The sequence below is a fragment of the Zootoca vivipara genome, chromosome 1, assembly GCF_963506605.1.
Source record: "Zootoca vivipara chromosome 1, rZooViv1.1, whole genome shotgun sequence".
Classification (NCBI taxonomy): domain Eukaryota; kingdom Metazoa; phylum Chordata; class Lepidosauria; order Squamata; family Lacertidae; genus Zootoca; species Zootoca vivipara.
In genome coordinates, this window is record NC_083276.1 from 59,255,129 (window position 1) to 59,272,830 (window position 17,702).

The 17,702-nt window shown below is 40.4% G+C and overlaps 1 protein-coding gene across 1 annotated transcript in view; it reads left to right on the plus strand.

Annotated features, from left to right (window-relative positions):
* Nucleotides 1-17,702, plus strand: part of PRMT3 (protein arginine methyltransferase 3) — a 56,636-nt gene that overhangs the window by 9,060 nt on the left and 29,874 nt on the right. Inside the window, exons 8-11 of the mRNA XM_035117387.2 lie at nt 2,552-2,617; nt 5,723-5,844; nt 7,473-7,572; nt 14,129-14,207. Coding sequence (XP_034973278.2) covers nt 2,552-2,617; nt 5,723-5,844; nt 7,473-7,572; nt 14,129-14,207 — 367 coding nt within the window. The remainder of the gene's footprint in view (nt 1-2,551; nt 2,618-5,722; nt 5,845-7,472; nt 7,573-14,128; nt 14,208-17,702) is intronic.

A 17,702-nucleotide genomic window follows, 5' to 3' on the forward strand; every position in this document is an offset into this window, starting at 1 on the left:
GTCGGGAAGGGGGGACTTGTTAACACTGGATTTGTCAGACTCGTTTGTATGTTTGAAATGGAAAATATTGCTTATGTTTTAAGCACTTCCCCATTTGTTCTGCACAAGGACCCAGGTTTGCCAGTTTTTCTGCTGTTGCAGCATTGCAAATAGTCTGTTTTTCTAATTGAAATTTGGGCTGTAACACATATAATGGATTCCCTGTCTTCCCCCCTCCCCCTTTTTACTGCTTGAATATTATTCCTACACAGAAGCAGAGGGGGCAGTGGTTGATGGAGGGGGGGGAGGAGGAGTTAACAGTTCCCCAAAATAAATGGCTAGAGGTTTCCTGAGCAGCCGTGCATGTAGTGAAGACAGCAGTTGAAAATCTATTGATTAAGTTCAGGTAGCAAAAAGTAGTGAGGGTGGAAGTCTGAGAGATTCACAGTTGACTGCTCTTGTGACAGACAAAGAGAATTTTAATATTAGGCAGTCTCACGTAATAGAGTGTCAAAGCAGTGGACGCAAATAAATAAAATAGTTCCTAATTCTCAAAAATGAGCATTAAAAGAGACCCAAATGAATCACTTCATTTCAGATGTTTGCAGTAAGCAATACTGAAGTGCTTTGCTTTGCTTCGCTTTGCTTCATTTCATTATTTCATTTCATTTATAACTTGCACCTTCCACCCAAGTTGAATTTTCAAGATGTCTTACAATCAGTGCTGCAAAACAGTAATTAAACAACAATTTGAAATTGGCAAGGACCATAACTAAGTGTTATAGCTTAATTATGGGATCTTTTGCACGCAATGCCTGGCTTCTGCAGGTAGGACTGGGAAATACCGGTATGTCTTACCCAGTCCTTGGGGAGCTGCTGCCAGGCAACATAGACTCTTGAACTAGATTGCCTTACACCAAGTCAGGCAACGGGTCAGTTTTCCAGCAACAGCATAAAGTAAATAGCATAGTGCTATAAAATGCACATTCAACCAAGGTTCTTTTTACTTGCTATCTGCATATGCCCAGTGAGATAGATATCATAGGGCAGTAAATTCCATAAACCTTGCACTGCTGATGGGAAGGACCAGTCCCAAGTTTCCATTCTCTGCATCTCACATGGCATAGAGATGCATAGCATGGCCTTTTCTGATGGCTGCAACTCCTGACGACACCTGGATTCATGCAAGAGGTGGTCCTTTTAGATATCTAAAGCCCTGAATAGGGAGTTGGGAACCTATGGCTCTCCAGACGTTGCAGAACTACAACTCCCATGATCTCTAGCAACTGTGGCCAATGGTCAGTGATTATGGGAGTTGTAGTTCAGCAACTTTTGGAAGGACAAGAGTTCTCCACACCTGCCATAGAAGATTTTGAACCTAAAGGTTGCTTGTTTTTTTCAATATGTTAAAATCCTTATAAACAACCATTTCATGTTGCATTCTCAAATTCTTATTTATAAATTTAAAGAAGCTTACAGATATGGTAGTCTAGCTCTGGTTGTTATTTTGCTTTTACAAACTCAAGCTCTGGAATATTGGTTGCTGCAGAGAATTGCACTTTCAGTGTTTTAGCATTGCATCCGGTGCTGCAGTGTCCAATTTGTATGCAAGTAAAGGCTCTTGCCTTTTTTTAGCTGTTCTCTGCGCACTTTATACTCTCTTCTCTTCTCTTCTTTTTTTGACCGCTGTCACAAGGAGCTAAAAATAAAAACCTTTGCTTGGCTGATTGGTTCTCTAGCCATTTGCAGGGATAGTAAAGCATATGGCTTGCTGGCAGTCTTTCTCCCTGCCTACGCATATTAAAAGGAGTGATGTTAGTTGGTTGCAGAGAAAAGCTACATAGCCAGATCACGTACAGATGTACTACATCAATTCAGGTGCGCGAACTGGAAAAACACCAGTATATCTCTAGTCACGCTGAGTGGGCACTGGAGGTTTTTTCTGATCTTGGCATTTTGTAGAGCGACTTGCACAGCTTCTGAAATTCACTTGGCTATGTACCTTTCTTGGTTTATATGCATTTGCTGAAAATAAGATTTCTCCTAGAACAGCATGCTGTGCTACCTAGAGCTGACCCAGTGGCCTTATTTACAAATAGAAGCAGTATATTACCTTTCTCGTTTAATATGACTTCAATAGTTCATACCCCCGGTACCAATATTCAGTAAGATTTGTGTTGGACTGCACTCAAGAAGCAATGTGCTTGATTCCTGGCACGATGCTTTAAAAATGATGGAAGATATATATGAACCATACATTAAATATTTCCTTATGAGTAAAAGGGACGGGTTATATCTTGGTACAACAAAACTTCAGTATTTCATTTATACCCACTAACTTTGCCAATGTTGCCATAACAGGCTAGACATGAAGTTAATTTGCTACTTCCTGATTATTATTTTTTAACTGTTACCGTAAAGATGTCTCTGCTTGGAAAATTCCAAATCTTTGTTTGTTTGTTTTTTAAAAATGGAATAGGGTAGGTAACATTGGAAAGGTGACAAAAGCATTTTATTCTACTGTAGTAAACTGTAAGTGTGCTCTGAACACATCTTTTTTTACTTTAAATAGGATAAAGTACGCACAGAAAGCTATCGTGACTTCATATATCAAAACGCCCACATCTTTAGAGATAAGGTAAGTGGGCCAGCTTTAAAGCTCTTAATGTTCTTGCGGTATGGGACTCTCTGCGGTAATAAAAGCCTCTTGGATTGTATTCTTTCTAGAATTGGGAGACTGATGCTTTGACAGGGCTTTGATTCAATGTACTTGGGTTCTATTACACAGGGAGTATTATTATACTGCTGGAGGGTGCAGAGCACTGATAAGAAAAATTGCTGATCAGCATTGTCATTGTTCATTGTGCTGTCTTTGAGTGTTCATTAATTATGATGGCATCGTCTTGTTAAACCTTTCCTTGTCTACTGTTCTTTTAGTGGCATCTGAAATAGGCCGCATATACACTTATTTACAGTAATTCGAGGTAATTTCTAACCTGTATCTTGCATGATAAAGGCATTAGGGCCATCCCTAAGGAAATAGGTTCTGGAAATAGTTCAGATTCCATTGTTTTCTTGTGACTGATACCCACATAAATTAGACTTCCCTGGGCAGTGTATAAAAATCCATTGTTGCTGGTATCTGTCTTTGCTGGGGACTGTATTCTGCTGTTATATGGTGCTACCAAAGAACAAGGATAAGTGTATGAAAGAGAAGAATGCTCTAAATACGTGGCACAATCTGTTCCCCTAAACACATACAGCAATGACCCACTGCTTGGCCTTTTCCATTGTCTCCTTCACTGGCCCTTGGCAGAGCATACATAATGTCAGTGCACTGTGACGTTCCCTCAATGAAAGGCCTGTCCACATATTCCATACAGATACATGTTGGCACTACACTTCTGACTTCTGTGCCCCGGTTAAAATACGTTAAAGAACAGATTCCTGATTTTTTTTTTCATAATGCAAGTTAATTTATTTGGGGACATTTCAACAACATATCCTGCATTCACAATTTTTGCCTGGCCTTGTCAAGCAACCAGAGTCCTTGGATGGGGAGCAGTGTGTTGTCCCCAGTCTTGTGCTTTGCCTCTTTGAGAAGTCCGCTCCTGTCCTCTGCCTTGGAGCTGGAAGAGGGAGCAAGGACCATCCCCATAGTTGTGTGAATTTCTAGGGACTATTTGTGTTTCTTTTTCCAACTACAAGCATTTTAATTTTGCCAATGTTGGAAAATTGGCAGAAGGAAGTAAGCAGACCAGTTCCAGCAGCCATCCATTCTACTTTATCTGCCACTTTCATAGTTTAAAAAATATACTGAGTAAGTTTGGATATATTTCAGGTGAATTAAGAAGTAGCAGTGGCAGCTATCTTGAGGCGGACCAAAGGTGTGAAGGACAGCTTCCCTACCCATTGGTTTAAGAACTGTCCTTTTTTTCCTTTGGTTGAGAGATGTGTTTTTGATGTCTGTCAGAAGAAAAACTTCGAACACTTGAATGAGATACTTTGCTATATATTGATACATGATGTATTAATATTTATAATGGAGTGTCTAAAGAACAAAGCAGTATATAAGCAGGAAGATAAACTAGCCAAACAGTTAAGAGTGCTGCGGTCATAATGCCTAACCTAAATATCTTGGTACTTCTTCAGGTCTTTAATATACACTTGGAAGTTCGCTGCTGTAAGCAAACTGCTTCTCTATGCCTAACCCAAATGATCTTCCTCTCTGAGTTTTTGTGATTTTTTTTCTTTTTTAAAAAACACCTCATCATTGAGTTTGCTATTCAGCTTGGAAATCTCTCTGGTGAAAAATCACTGAAGGGTCTATAATGAAATAAAGCTGGCAGGCCTTTAATTACAGACCTGTAAGTGGCACCACTGGAATACAATCAGAGCCCTCCATCAGATGTTGGCAGTCTGAATAATTATCTGGTGGCTGAGCACTTGTGTGTCCAGTTATCTGGGCATCTGTCTTATACCCCCCCCCCCAATGCTCGCCAGCTCAACTTGTTTTCAAATGAATATAGGTGACTGTTGTAAATGAACAGCTCTGTGGGAGGAATTCAGTGTTGCGCTCTTCTAATCGTTCCATCAGCGCAAGTATTTCTCCTTTGCCAGGCAGAACAATCCTCCCTCTCCTACATGCTATTCTGGGGGTTCTTCTGTCTCTCCAGAGCATTTTTTTGGGGGGCACATGGGAGGGAGTAAGCCCCATTGCACTAGCAGGAGCCCTTACACTGGTTTCTCCTAATGTGCCAAGTTAGTTGAATTCAGGCCTGTGTGTGCACATGCACATACATATGTACCATGATACACACACACACACACACACACACACACACACACACACGTTAACTCAGTAGTGGACCACATATTCTACATAGATGGCTTGAATTTATCATAGGACTCAAATGATATACTTTATTGTACTGTCCCAGTATGTTGGACAAGTAACATTCTTACCTAGCTGCACTGTGGTGCTGGTATTGCTGATTTTGAATGTTTTGGAATTGCAACGAGATTTCAGAGGCACCATAAGTATATTACAGTGGTACCTCTACTTACGAATTTAATGCGTTCCGAACACACATTTGTAAGTCGAAAAAAATTGTAAGTCGAATCCCATAGGAATGCATTGGGAGAAAAAATTCGTAAGTCGAAGCAACCCTATCTAAAAATTCGTAAGTAGAAAAAATCCTATCTAAACCGCATCCAAGATGGCGGACGGAGCTCCATTCGTAAGTAGAAACATTCGTAAGTAGAGTTATTCGTAAGTAGAGGTATCACTGTATTTGCCTGGGGGTTGTGTGGGTTCAACCTGTGAGACATTGAGATGTGTTTTTTGAATATTGTTTAATGCCAAGTTGTTCAGATTTCTCAGTATAGCTTGCGACACTCTGCAAAAATGGTTTCAATAGCTGCATGCGACCTGTGTGGCAGGAAGTGAAGAACCTGTAGGTGTCTGAATGTTGCTAGACTAAAATTCCCATAATCCCTGACTGCTGTCCATGCTGGTTGGGGCTGATGGGAGTTGGGAGTCCACTTGGAGGAGTACAGGTTCGCTATCTCTGCTATGAGGTGTATTCTTTGCTCTCCTGAGAATTTAATCCATTGTGTTTCTTACTTACTTTTCACTGGAAACTTGCAAACTTTCACAAATAGGTTTTGGGGCTCCATTATAATGGCTTTGTAGCATCGCCAAGTATTGCCACAATAATTCTTCCTTTCTTTCTTCTGTTAGATTGTCCTGGATGTTGGTTGTGGAACTGGAATCCTCTCCATGTTTGCTGCCAAAGCAGGTGCAAAGAGGGTGATAGGAGTAGACCAGTCTGAAATTATCTATCAAGCTATGGACATCATTAGGTAAGAGAATTTTAGAAACTTGAATTCCCTGTGTTAACATTCTTCACTATGTACACACCCATTGTTGGGTGCCCATCTGCATTTAAGAGTGTGGCACTTTATATTTTTAAGTAACACTAATTGTCCCCTGTACATTGCCTATGTTGCTGTACATTGCTGTTGCATAGTTCACTTTCTGTACTGTCAGCAAAGCCTTTAATTAATTCACCGCTAACTCATGGGCAGCAAATTATGGGATCCAGGGACATGGCCCAATGTCTAGGAGCCTCTAGCGCTCACTGTTAATGAGGAAAGGCAAACAAAATTTGCACCTAAAGTGGCAAAACAGCTGCCTTTCACAACATTGGAATTAGATTTCAACCCTGTATTTTATATTGCTTGTATTCTATACCCACTTTGGGATATTGTAAAGACCTTGGCAAATAAGCTCATATATGGACATCTGATTGGGTGTATTTCTAGCTCTTAAGCTGCAAGGTGTAGAAAGTAGACCATTGCAATTAAGGCAATTAATTTTTTCAGATCCTGCTCAAATTGGCGGGTTTGAGCACGTTACATGATATGTGCAATACCTCCATCATGGAACTGCAGTTTCTACAAAGAGCAGTTATCTCGGTTTATCCTTTTTCTGAAGGGCTGCAGGCAGCTGTTGCATTAAGAAACTGCCATTTGGACTAATTTTTTATTCCTTCATTACGGAGTACAGGAAGACCTTGCGACACTTGGTATCTGAGATAATTATGAAAATACCTGTCAGCGCAACAGTTTTGGAGTTGTTTGATTTGCATGCCATGGTAGGGGCAAAAGGGGGTTTAAAAGAACTAATCTTATGACAGTGATGAATGGTTTCTAGGAGTACCCAGTGAACAGTTGCTCTAAGGTTACATCTGCTGATCGTAAAACTATTTCATTTGTCTCTAATTCACATTAAAACAATTTGTAAGAGTCTTGTTACAGACTTTCAGAGTAGCTGTCACAGCCACCCATTTTGAATACATAGTATGCATTCAGACGATCTTAGCTTAAGTTGAGATATATGATTGCGCCTTTTTTGCCTCCATTGAATCACCACCTATTGTGTTCATGAGTGAACAAGCCCAGAAGTATTCAATCCATACTGGGAAACTATGGTTAATGTCTTCAGAGCAAGCCACGATATGAAGCCATTGTTAATCCCCCCCCCCAATATCTTGGCTTGTTCCAGGGATGTTGGCCATGATTTCCTGAGGATTTCCTGGAATGTCTGCCTAAGATGAAATGTGATTGGCAGTGAAGGTTGGTCAATCCCCATTGATCAGTAATCAGTCACCAGAGGCCAAAGTGCCTTGAGTGCCGCCATGAATGTACTTTAATTTACATGGAGGGCAGAGACCAGGTTCATAGTTCTGCATGTACAGTCCCCCTAGGTGCTGTATCATTGTTCACTTCTGTGATGCCCTATGTCATTGGTTATGTGTAAAATAAATCATTTTGATATCTCATGTGGTTAAAAAGTCCATTGCTAAATTCCTGAGTATCATCACTGCCGTTTCCACCCCCCTCATCGTTCTTTTGTGGGTCTGTTATTATTGGAGCACTTGTGAATCTTGACCAGAAGGCGTGTAGCATTCTCAACATTGTGCTTGCAGACTCAATGGACTGGGAGATACTATTTCTTTGATCAAAGGAAGAATTGAAGAAGTTGATTTGCCCGTTGACAAAGTAGATGTTGTCATATCCGAGTGGATGGTGAGTGCACAAATATGTTCTCTTAGATTTTATCACCAATACTTGATCTGATTTTAGTGAACTTTGTCACTGTGTTTAAATTATATATATTGTCAGATGTTTTGGCATTATGTGTAGGTATGCCAAGGGGAGGGCATTAATGTGGAGGCAGTAATGCTTCTGAATGCCAGGAGTCAAGGGTACTCTTCTGCTCCTCTCCTGCCTGGCCCCTGTGAAAATAGGATGCTGGACCAGATAAGCCATTGGCTTTATCCAGCAAAATAGTCTTATGTTCCTAATGAACAGCCAATGTTTTAATTGTCTGTTCATATGTGTTCAGCTTCTACTTATACAAATTAGCGTGAGAAACTGATGCAAATGATGCATAGTTTTTTGTGGTTTTTTGTAAACAATCCAGGAAGTGTGGCTTTGTGGACCCACACACAAATTCATGTTTTAGAGTTTTGTATTAGTAACTAAAGTATCCAACTTTAACATGACATGACAGTGTATCTTTCAAAATGCCGCATTTCCATAACACAATGGGTAATGCAATGTAAAAGGAACACTAGAAACCAGGACAAAAGCGCTGTGATTGAGGTGGGGTGGATACCAAATTGCATCATAGTTGTTCCATATAACTTTCTTGTTTGAACAGCCTGATAATTATAATTGTGATGGTGTATACATCTGGAAAAACCTAATAGAAATAGTTAGTGAGTGTTTTTATAGATATATTTGGGCATCAGATCAGCTTTTCTAATGGTATTGCAGCATGGAAAATTGAGACTTGCATAAAGCCAAATACCCTTGGAAAAATAGAGAGACTTGTGTTCTGATCCATTTATTTGAGGAAAATGTTCCTTCAAAACAGTGGAATGAAGGTGTGCATCATAACGAAAAGGTCAGAAGTATTTTTTTGGGGGGGGTGGAGAAGATCTACTTGCTTCCTTCTTCAAACTTAAAAGTTAATGAATGAATTGTTACTTGCCAGCAAGTGTATTTATGTTTCTTGGATGGCTAGCAGCCCTGTGATGATAAATATTGTAGGCTGATTCCATTTTTTATACCATACATAATTTATGGAAGTCTAATAAAAACGTACATGACCTACTTTAAAACCTAATATCTTTTGAAGACACTGTGTTGATATACTCCAGTAGAGCTTTCCTGCGGAAATGTAGGAAGTATGGCTGCTTTTTGAACATAGGATTCTGTGTTGTAATAACATTAGACTGGAATAGACACCTGCTTATGTATTTTAACTGTTTCACTTCTGTGCTATTCTAGCTTTTCTGTTTTACTTACCGGTAAATACTCCCGTTGTACACTTGCACTTGCACTTGAATATATATCCTTTGTTTGCTGGCAAGATCTGAATGATTGTGTTCAGATGTACTGCTAAATGTTGGTTTAGCGCTTTCTTCCTCTCTGGCCAAGAGGAGAAGTTTGGAAGCTTTTGCTACTACTTTTAGCTAACTGCAGCCTGTTACCTCCAAACCAGAAAACTTTAACACTATCTGTGATTGGTCTCATAACATGGTTTGAAGCAGACTTCTTAAGAAATTGACCACCGTTGGTTTTAAACTTTGTTTTCTGGTTTGAAGGAAGCAACAAGCTATAGCTAAGCAAAATCTGAACTTTTCTGAACTGTACTGGGAAGAGTGCAGGAGCCTTGAAAAGAAGACTTGTTTTACATAGCACTACTAAACTATGGTATAGTTTTTCGTCTATCTTGGTGGCAATAGAGGTACTTTAAAGATCTTAAGTTGCTTGTACTGCATGTGAGAATCTATACAACATGAATCTTTTTGGATGAAATCCTTTCCACAATTATTTGGGAAGTAGTCCTGTTGAAAATAGGGGACCCAGGTGGCGCTGTGGTTAAACCACTGAGCCTAGGGCTTGCTGATCAGAAGGTCGGCGGTTCGAATCCCTGTGACGGGGGTGAGCTCCCGTTGCTTGGTCCCAGCTCCTGCCAACCTAGCAGTTCTAAAGCACGTCAAAATGCAAGTAGATAAATAGGAACCGCTACAGCGGGAAGGTAAACTGCGTTTCCATGTGCTGCTCTGGTTTGCCAGAAGCGGCTTTGTCATGCTGGCCACATGACCTGGAAGCTGTACGCCGGCTCCCTCGGCCAATAATGCGAGATGAGCGCGCAATCCCAGAGTTGGTCACGACTGGACCTAATGGTCAGGGGTCCCTTTACCTTTACCTGTTGGAAATACATAGGACTTTTTACACACAAAGGATTGTACTTTTAAGCAGCCATATTAGCAAATGAACAATAATGTTAAAAATCGGCTGCTTTTAGAGGACACTGCAACAATACTGTTAGGAAGACAGGTATGAAATAATTGGGGCTTTACTCGTGCACTAGACTGGCATTTAGAAGCGCTTAGAAGCATGTGTCAGTGTTTACACACAATGCATTTTTTGTGCTAGTTGGAAGCTAAGAAATGTGACCTGGGTATCGTTCATATTGCTGGAGCAGCGGACTATATATCTTAGGTGAGCAGGCTTTGTGAACAAGGCTGCTTTGTATGCAGTCAAAATTGTGCTTCTGTTCCCTCGAGGTACAGAATTTTAAGAGGTAATGCTGTTTTACAGTAATTAGGGTAATTCTACATTCAGTAGTTAACTGAAATGAGAACGGCTGTGCAATATGCTGGTGCTAGTTTTTCAGAACATTCATTTTATCAGTTGAGGGAGATGATTCCATGTGTATGTACACCTGGGAGGAAGCTTTTCAGCACAGGCTTCACATTTCACCCCATGTCTAGATTCCTTAAACGTTCCTACTGGAAAGAATGAGTGCAGATAGCAGAACAAGCAGAATGCCTTAGGGGAATGGGCTGGTGCTCTCCCTCCCTCCCTCCCCCCCCAAATTATCATGCTAGTCTTGAGAAGGGAGACTTTACCTTTGGAAGCATGTTGTAGAATCTAGAACAGTTTGCACTTATGTTTGATGCATCTCGCAGGAGGGCATAGAGTTGGCAGTGTCCAGGACTATTGTCATATTTGAGGTAGACCTCCTCGAGCAAGTTTTCCAGTGGCAGAGGGGTAGGCAGTGCCAGGCAGCAACAGGGGTGGGCAGTGGCTCTTCTCCATCCTCTTGGTACTCCATCCTCTTGGAACACCTTCAGTCCAGCCTGACAATGAGAACTAATGTACAAGACATAAGAACATAACCAAAGACCTGCTGGATCAGATGAAATAATAGCTTCCCACAATGTCCAGATAGATGCCAGTGGGGAGCCCACAAGGAAAAGAGCAAATAGGGCTTTACCACTCTTACTCCCAGCAACCAAGCATTCAAAAACTTGATACCTCTGGTCCTGGAGGTCCAAATAGCCATCAACTGCATCTTTGTTTCCTTGGGGTGTATGTGGCCTTTGAGACAGTTGCTGTCTTTTAAGATGGAGATGACTAAGCTAGCCCTTCAGCTAATAGCCAGGGAAGATAGGAATTAGTTCAACATCATCTGGATGGGCGCAGGACGACCACCCCTGCTTTAAGAGTGGCATATGTTTCCCTCATGGCTTTTGTTATCACTGCAGCATTGTTTCAACTAGGATGGAGGTGGGGAACCTGAAGTTGTTGGACCAACTCCCATCAGCCCCAACCCAGTGTATCAGTGGTTAGGAATTAAGGGAGTTGAAGTCCAGCAACTATCTAGAGTGCCATGGGTTCCCCATTCCTGAACTCGGAACAGATAAGCAGGAGGAGTATGGTAAAACTAATTGAAACTGATTTTGAACTAAACAGTCCTTTGGATGTGGGTTTCTGATATAGACAGTGTTAAAATGATGGCCTTCAATATAGTTCAGCTTCTGATAATGTAGGCTGTTACCAGCTTAGAATCATAGAGTTGGAAGAGACCACAAGGGCCATCCAGTCCAACCCCCTGCCAAGCAGGAAACACCATCAAAGCATTCTTGACATATGGCTGTCAAGCCTCTGCTTAAAGACCTCCAAAGAAGGAGACTCCACCACACTCCTTGGTAGCAAATTCCACTGCCGAACAGCTCTTACTGTCAGGAAGTTCTTCCTAATGTTTAGGTGGAATCTTCTTTCTTGAAGTTTGAATCCATTGTTCCGTGTCCGCTTCTCTGGAGCAGCAGAAAACAACCTTTCTCCCTCCTCCATATGACATCCTTTTATATATTTGAACATTCTTTTGAGAGATGCAATTTCTTGTAAATTGTTATAGCCTACTTCAATTTTGCCTATTGTGTCTTTTATGACACGAGCTTTCATTTGAAGCAAGAGGCTTTCCTTCCTTGAAAAAGCCTCCCCCCCCATTCTATTTAAAAGTCAAATTGGGTGCAGTAACCTTTTTTCCCACCAGCCAGGACAGTCTAATTTGATTTAAATTTTCCTACTTCTTGATGTAGAACAATTTATAACTACAGGAATATGCCTCAAACAATCCTTTTTATTGCTTACAGTAGTGTCCTTCTATAAAGAGAAAATGATTTCCCCCTTTTAGTTCATCTGATAGGATGATATTCTGCTAAGTCATACTTCATAACTTACGTCCATAGATTTCATTGGCTCTACTGGAATAGGAATGAGTTGAATATCACCCAGAGTGAACATGTCAATTGCATGCCATGGTTTTGCTGCTCACCGAAGTCATTAATATTCTGCTCACATATCTGTGCAGTACAGAACCCTTTGCTGTAATTAATTTTGAAGGTGCTAATGCGAGGTTTTTTGTTTTTGTTTAATCCTGAACCTTGTCAGTGTAGAAGCAGGAGAGTCCCTGAGTATCATAGGATAAAATGTCAGGTATAATTCTCTTTCCAGATGGCACCCCTACAGGTGAGGCAGCAGCCTGTGAAATTACATTCTAAATTATACCAGAGATGAGCACCACACATAGAGCAATGCATTCAGAGATTAGTAATAAATGACTTGATTCTATATGGGGGATAGTTTGTTAGTGAGATGCAGGGACGTGATATTGCATGAGAAGTAAAACTTGCAGGACCAGATGCCAGTGAGAGAACACAATGTTTATTGAAAACCAGCATAGCAGTAGTTTGACTCACCTTTTCATATAGCACCTGACAGCATAAAAACATTGTGTTGCAGCCAGTAGCGGTTTTAGGCTAGTGGGTAAAGAAGATCTGTAGGTGATTTGAAAGACCAAAAATATATGTGGTGGGAGAGCTGGCGGTTCATTACCCCTGCCATAGATTATAACAATAAAAGTCAGAATCGATTTAAAAAAAAAAAACCCAAAACAAATGAGCAACAAAAGATCTCTCAATGCAATAGCCATAAAACCTCAGTCATTTAACCAATTAAAGATCATTTGTGCTTGTGTACATTCTTGCTGGGTTGGATAAAGTGATGCACATTTGGTCAAAAATCCTAATTTTGCATATATGCTCATATAGTATGAACTGATGGTGACTGACCAGGAATGAGACCTTGTAAAGGATAGCTTCATGAAGATGTAGATCTGGATCATTAGGAAAAGGATTGAAAATAAAATAGCCAGCCCCAATGCCATTACACAAACCCGTGGTGTGAATAAGTTCTGAGCACCTCACCTGAAAATCATAGAATAATAGAGTTGGCAGGGATCTTGGGGGTCATCTAGCCCAACTGGCAGGAATGCAGGAATCTCAACATGCTGTCTCCTATCCAGTATAATACCATACCAACCCCTGCTTAGCTTTGCCAGTGTGCAAACAGTTTTCTTGCTGCACTGAGTGAGTACCGTAGAGCTGATAGGGGTTTAGAAATGGGAAACCAAAATGATCAAGAAGATGTTTGAATAACTCCCCTACAACATACGAGTCTCTTTTGCTTAAAGAAAAAGAGGCAGTGGTTGCCCGATGGCTTTAAAAGAGGATTAGACAAATCCATGCCTACTGATGGCTGTGTTCTGTCTCCACTTTTAGAGCCGCTATGTCTCTGAATGCTAGCTCAGTTGTTGGGAATAACACGTGGGAAGAGCATTGCTGCACACAGGTCCTCCTTGCAGGCTTCCCACAGGCAATCTGGTTGGCCACTGTAATAGCAGAATGCTGGACTAGATGAGCCTTTGGTCTCACCCAGCAGGGCTGTTCTTACACTAGCTGAGGGCTAGTGTTTGCGCTCTGCAGAAGTGATACTTTCTGATAGCATAAACATTCTGCACACTCACAGTCCTCTGACCTCCCACTTTTGGGGGAACAAGAGGGAACGTATAGACTGAGCCTCTGTTCTGCAAAGGCAGGGAATCTCTTCAGAGACCTACAATTCTACTGCAATTTGGAATGTGGATGGTAAAACCTACTCTAATGGCAATAGCAGTGGGAATTTATTTCACAACCCTGCGTATTACAGCACTATCTGTTAAAGTGCTTGTGGAAGTAATTGTTAAATTACAGCAGGCATCTGCAATAGAGTAGAGAATAGAATAACTTTCAAAGGATCCTCCAGTATGTTTGTTTTGCTTTGAAAAACAAATTTATAACTGAAAAACGTATTGAAACACGGAACTTGATAAAATTGATATGTAGCACTGTCTCCTTTTCAATGTGGTGCTTTTTTTCTCTCCTTCCTCTCATTTTCCCAGGGTTATTTCCTTCTCTTTGAGTCAATGCTGGATTCTGTCATTTATGCAAGGGACAAGTACCTGGCAGAAGGAGGCTCAGGTTAGTTCTGGAATTCTAATAAATAATCAAGCTCTGGGGAAACCTGAAAGATTTAGATTCTGCTATGCATGACTAAGAAAGTTCGAACCTGTGATGAAAAATGTTTCCATTAGTGGAAGCTCCAAGGCATTCATTTCATAGTATGGGTAATACAAAAGCATTAATGGGATACTTGGGCCTTAAATGAAATAGTGTTTTCAAGAACACTTTGACTTCTGAAAGATATTGAAGTATAAACCTTGAAAGTTTATTTTTAAAAATCAGTAAATAGCCCGGCAATAAGGTAGTCAGAAACTGAGCATGGAAATAGCTGCATTTATCTAACTCAGCTGGGTAGCTAACTAATCTGGCTATGCTGAGCATGTAAAGTTAAACCCTGGTTTAGCACTCCTCCCATACATCTGGGAGGAGGAGTTTGGAAGTGTTTGTTTCAGTTTTACTGAAGCTTGGCTTGTGATTGTCTGAAGCAGTATACCTCCGAATACCAGTTGCAGGTAGGGAGAGCTCTATTGCACAAAGTGCTGGACTAGAAGAAACTTTGGCCTGTTCCAGCCTGGTTCTGTTTCACAAACCAACTCTAGTAACTTCAAACCATGGTTTATGAAGCTGGCCTGTTAAATCTGCCAGAGTTCATCCTAAACTAGGATCCCTGGTTCAAGCATAACAAGTGAAACTAAACTCATACAAAGCCTAGTCTTCCAAACACGTATGTCAGGAGAATAATGAAATGCAGTCTCTATACTTAGGTGGTGCTGATAGCAGCTCATCCACAGGACACTAAACTTTGCTTTGTTTGAAAGGATGACACCATTTACCATGTTGACTAGTTGCCAGGGCTAAGAAAGAAGTAGAGGAGCACTAGGGATCTCATGCCTGGTAATCTGTTTTAGTTATCTTTTCCATTCATAAAACAGCCTTGTGTGCCTTAAAAGTGCCACATAATACTCTTGTTGCTCTTGCTGTGAGAGGCTACCACTGTGACTCCTCTGGAAGTTCACTTGTTTGAATAAAGACCTGATTTTCCTTCTGTGGTGTATTAAAGGAAGTGGGAGCAAGAGATGATTGTATGGTGTGGTGTTGCTGTTTTATGTATCTCTTTAATTCTGAATTTGTGTTTACCTTTTTATACCACCCTGGAAATGGAAAGATGAATTAATAGATACGTATGCAGGGTTTTTGTTCTAAATTGCACATTGCTACAGAATAGCCTGCCGTAGTCATATAATAAATTTGATAAATTATAGAAATGTAGGCATGCCATTCCATAACAATAGTAATCTGGGTGCTCTAATATATTTCTTCCCTTCTCATTTTTAGAGTCCCATGCATTAATCACATTTTATTTTACACTAGTCTTTTTTCAGTGCCTAATATGCAGGCTTTTATGGAATTGAAATCTGAGTATATTTTAAATTTTGTTCTTTTTTCCTGTACACTTCTGCAGAACTACAAAAAAACTGTTTGTTGGGAAACCAGCAATGATAAGACGTGATAAACATTGGCAGTGCTTGTTTCATGCTACAAAACCACTGGCTAGCTTTCTCTTCCTAGTTTATCTATAGAAACAGTTCTAAACAAGTTGAAATTGTGACCTGTGAGTTTCTCCTTTGAAATAACTACATTCTCTACTGCTGTTTCAACTGTTCTTCTCCATGACTAGGTCAAGGACTCAGGCAGAATTTTATGCCCTTTCAAGTTTGAGTTGTTTCTTGGTGGGAAATTGGTTTCGTCTTAGAGACCTGATAAGCACTTGGATATAGTTTGGCCCAAACCAAAACCCACTTCATATGTATTTTCATTCATTCTTCCTGCTTACAGAGTTAGATTGTGGAACATCTAATTCTGACTTTCTGCAATAGGAATTGTTGAGTCATCTGTGCTCACTGATCCACCTACTAGCAATGTGCACAGCTGGATGGCTTAATTAAAAATGGTGCTTAGCCAGGGGAAATATTTTCAAGGCAGACTGCAGCATTTAAAGCATCCTGGGAATTTGGACCTTTGCCCGTCTTGTAGTATTATAAAGCTGCCAAATATTGCAGCTTCATGTTTTATATTTGGCATGTCTGTGTCCAAAATAATAAGAGAGTTGCTCTTTTACTCTACTGTCAGACCATGGGAAATATTAGTGGGGAACGCACTGTGTCTGTAACTAAGCGCAGAGGGGAAATAGTAATTTGAGTTGCTTGAGAGAAACACGGATAGTACAACAGGTTGAGGTTCAATAAAATTGAATTATTTTCTACAGCCTGCTTGCTTTTCCTCTTGGGTGAAGTATATAGTTTTGCAGAGCCTGAAAAAAACAATCCGTACTCGAGTTGCAAATGGTACAGTTACATTTTAAAGTTTTTCCACCTCCAGTTCTTACTGCAAAGCACTAAGCCAGTGCAGCCAGGAAATTAACATGTTGTCTAAAACAGGATTAGGCAACTGGCAGTTTAAGAAGCAAATCTGGCATTTTGTAGTGGTGGTGTCATTTCACAGCCCCAATGGACTGTTCCGTTTATCTGTCAGTGGAGCTGGAGGAAGAGGAGGTGGTAGACATCAAGTTGCATTCACAGAGGTCTTAGAACAGCAGCACACACTCAATCTATGTGTCCTCTCTCTGTTCTTCTACTTTTCAAGCAGGCAAGTATAGCTTTAGGGAGGGGAATATTGCTGGGCCAGCATAATGAAGATTATCTCTGTCCCCTTCTTCGTAGTTAGCTGCCAATGCAGTGTAGAATGATGTAAATTGGTTGGTAAGAACTGTGTTCCCTCTTCTAGTGAACTGAAAAGTTGTTGGTTTTTCTGTTCAGTAGAAATCTAAAAATAGTGGAATGGATGAGAATTCACTATCATGGATTCACTTGAAACAGGAGCTGTCTCTTTTGAGTATAGTCTGGGTATTACCGATTATCTGGCAGGATATTTGTGAGCTGTTATTGATATAGGTTAATTAGAAATGATATTGCCGATGTCTCAACAAATTTTATGACTGCATTTTTTGATTATACAAATGCTTGTGATGCATAGTGTGATATGAGTCAACAGAATTTCTATATAGGGAATTAATAGATTTAATAGAATTTGTTAGAGATGTCAAAAAAGGAAAGAAGGCCTGTCGGTTTATAGTGAAGCAGGACTTCAAGAAATCCATTATCCTAAGAAATCCATTATCCTAAGTGACTAAGAAGATCCATTATCCTAAGTGACTAAGAAAGCGCTTGACTCGTTTTAGGAAGTCACTTGAGTTGAAGTAGTTTCCTGTAGCAAAGAGGGAAATGGTAGCAGATCTTTGGGAAAAGATAAGTAAATACACTATGGATTGATAATGTAATAGATGCATAATATCCCAGTACCTTTGAACCAGTTGCTTGAACTGAATATTAACGTTGACATAAAAAAATTCAAATGATATTCAAGTGTGGCTAGAAAACAGTTCTTCGCTGCCAGACCTTCAATTTTATTATGAGGCAGCTTGTTTGCGTTGGCTAAGGGAATGGATTGTATTGA